The following is a 1,931-nucleotide window of genomic DNA, read 5'->3' on the forward strand; positions in this document are numbered from 1 at the left end:
GAGGCAAATCAAGATTTTCAGAGTGAGTGTGATGGAAAATTATGGTAATTTGTCTATATAGCGTGTAGATATAGGAATGTTTAGGCTCAAGTTTAGTGCGATGTGGGCAGGACGGTGGTAAATGGAATGATTCACAGTGAATTCACCTTTCAGTGTCAAAGATGTTTCCTCTACCCGCCATGCGGCTGCTGTGACAACTCTCTCTGGTCGCGGGGGAAACAATTACGTAGGAGGGAGAGGGGCTTGTAGTATAAGAAGATCTGAGATCAAAACCCAGCGTCTCAGAAGAGTGAAAGCACCCTGCTGCTTGAAAGACGAACACCACGTGTCTGTCGCCTGAACAAGACTCATTGGATTCTCTGCTGTTGTACACATTTCGGCAGGGAGATTGTTTACTGAACTGACTGAAGGACTCGACAGCTTCCCATTTAAGGGCAAAGATTTATCCTGAAGATGCAGTTCAGCCTGATTTTAACTTCTCTTTTTTGTTTCACAACACGGATGAACATGGTCCAAGCAAGTAAGTACAAAGAAATTTCAGAAGGTATTGATTAAGTGGTTTGAACATAATGATACTTAAAATATGTGTCTGTGTTTTACCTTTTTAGGCAATTGCAAATGTCTTGTGGTCTCGAAAACAAGAGTCCATCATTCTAAAATTAAGGAATACACCATTCAGGATAACGGCATCTGTCTCTTTAGAGCAATTGTGTAAGTAGTATATATTTTTTGCATTGTTTTAAACTGTCAGTTCCATCTGATCTCATCACAACATCTCTGTTCATTTGTGCAAATTACTACTTTTTCAATTTTTTTTATTTCTGAAGTGTAGGAGATTTGTTCTTGCCTTTGCATTTTGTTTTAATGCACTGTGTGCTTTTCATTTAATCTCACAATCGTCGCAGGAATAAAGATTTTGCAAAACAGGCTGAAAGATGCATTATTTTCAGTGTAATGTTACATTTATAATGAGAAACAACGATAAAACTGAATAATAATGATTTTAACTAAAAATCTTTTTCAGGTTTCGGACAGTGAGTGGAAAGACCATTTGCTCCGACCTCAAAGACGACTGGGCAAATTATGTTACTCAGCAGCTGACAAAAAGACAGAATCCAAAAATATCAAAAGGCTCATCAGGATCAGAATCACCATCAGGCCCATCAGCAGCACTGGGATCAGAACAAACAGGAACACCAGCATTAGCACCAGGATCAGAGCTACCATCCGCAACAGCATTAGTACCGTCAACATCAGCAATGTCACCAGGATCAGAACAAACAGAAACACCAGCATCAGCACCAAAAACAGCACTAGGATCAGAAACACCATCAACACCATCAGCAGCACCATCAGGTCCAGCATCATTATCAGGATCAGAACCAACATCAGAACCAACATCAGCACCAACAAACAAAACATCAGCCTCTTCAGCAGCACCATCCTCAACACCATCCTCAACACCGTCATCAACAACTTTAAATCCAATATCTGCAAAATCCACTCCAAATCCAACATCAGCACCAAACACCACTTCTGGTGCCTCTGGTACCTGGTCAGCACTTCACCATATTCTAGCAACGTCCTCGACAACAAGAAGAGCGTCCACATAGAGACGTTTAACACTAAGCAGATGACAAAACGAGGAAGTGAAGAACTGGCAGAGAACATGTACATAGGAATCTAAGTGACCGCTGTCTGCAAAGTTACTTCAAAGACATATGGCATGCAATATTTAAATACTGTGGCTTTCAATGCATCGCACCTCACGAACACATAAAACAAATTCACAATGAAGGGCTGCAATATTTATATGTTTGATTTTTTTCTATTTCTTTGTGTCTTGTTTACAATTTTTACTCCTCATTTATTCAACACCCAAAGATCGCCTTGTAACTCCTCCTGTGGATCAAAGCTTTAATGTAGCACAA

General features: G+C 40.1%; 1 protein-coding gene across 1 annotated transcript; it reads left to right on the plus strand.

Moving 5' to 3' along the window:
• The first annotated feature begins 7 nt into the window (after positions 1-7).
• Positions 8-1,625, plus strand: LOC103133358 (flocculation protein FLO11-like). Its single transcript, XM_007545125.2, has 3 exons — positions 8-520; positions 609-711; positions 1,025-1,625. Exons 1-3 carry the CDS (start codon positions 454-456, stop codon positions 1,611-1,613), a joined length of 759 nt encoding a protein of 252 aa, XP_007545187.2. The 5' UTR covers positions 8-453; the 3' UTR covers positions 1,614-1,625.
• The last annotated feature ends 306 nt before the right edge of the window (positions 1,626-1,931 follow it).

Source organism: Poecilia formosa, unplaced genomic scaffold (assembly GCF_000485575.1).
Source record: "Poecilia formosa unplaced genomic scaffold, Poecilia_formosa-5.1.2 Scaffold2730, whole genome shotgun sequence".
NCBI lineage: Eukaryota > Metazoa > Chordata > Actinopteri > Cyprinodontiformes > Poeciliidae > Poecilia > Poecilia formosa.

Bases quoted from the DNA above. Each gene is read 5' to 3' on its own strand.
- LOC103133358 (XM_007545125.2), top strand. From the start codon at position 454: ATGCAGTTCAGCCTGATTTTAACTTCTCTTTTTTGTTTCACAACACGG. The intron at 521-608 runs GTAAGTACAAAG...TTACCTTTTTAG, and splicing joins GATGAACATGGTCCAAGCAA to GCAATTGCAAATGTCTTGTG. The intron at 712-1,024 runs GTAAGTAGTATA...AATCTTTTTCAG, and splicing joins TGTCTCTTTAGAGCAATTGT to GTTTCGGACAGTGAGTGGAA.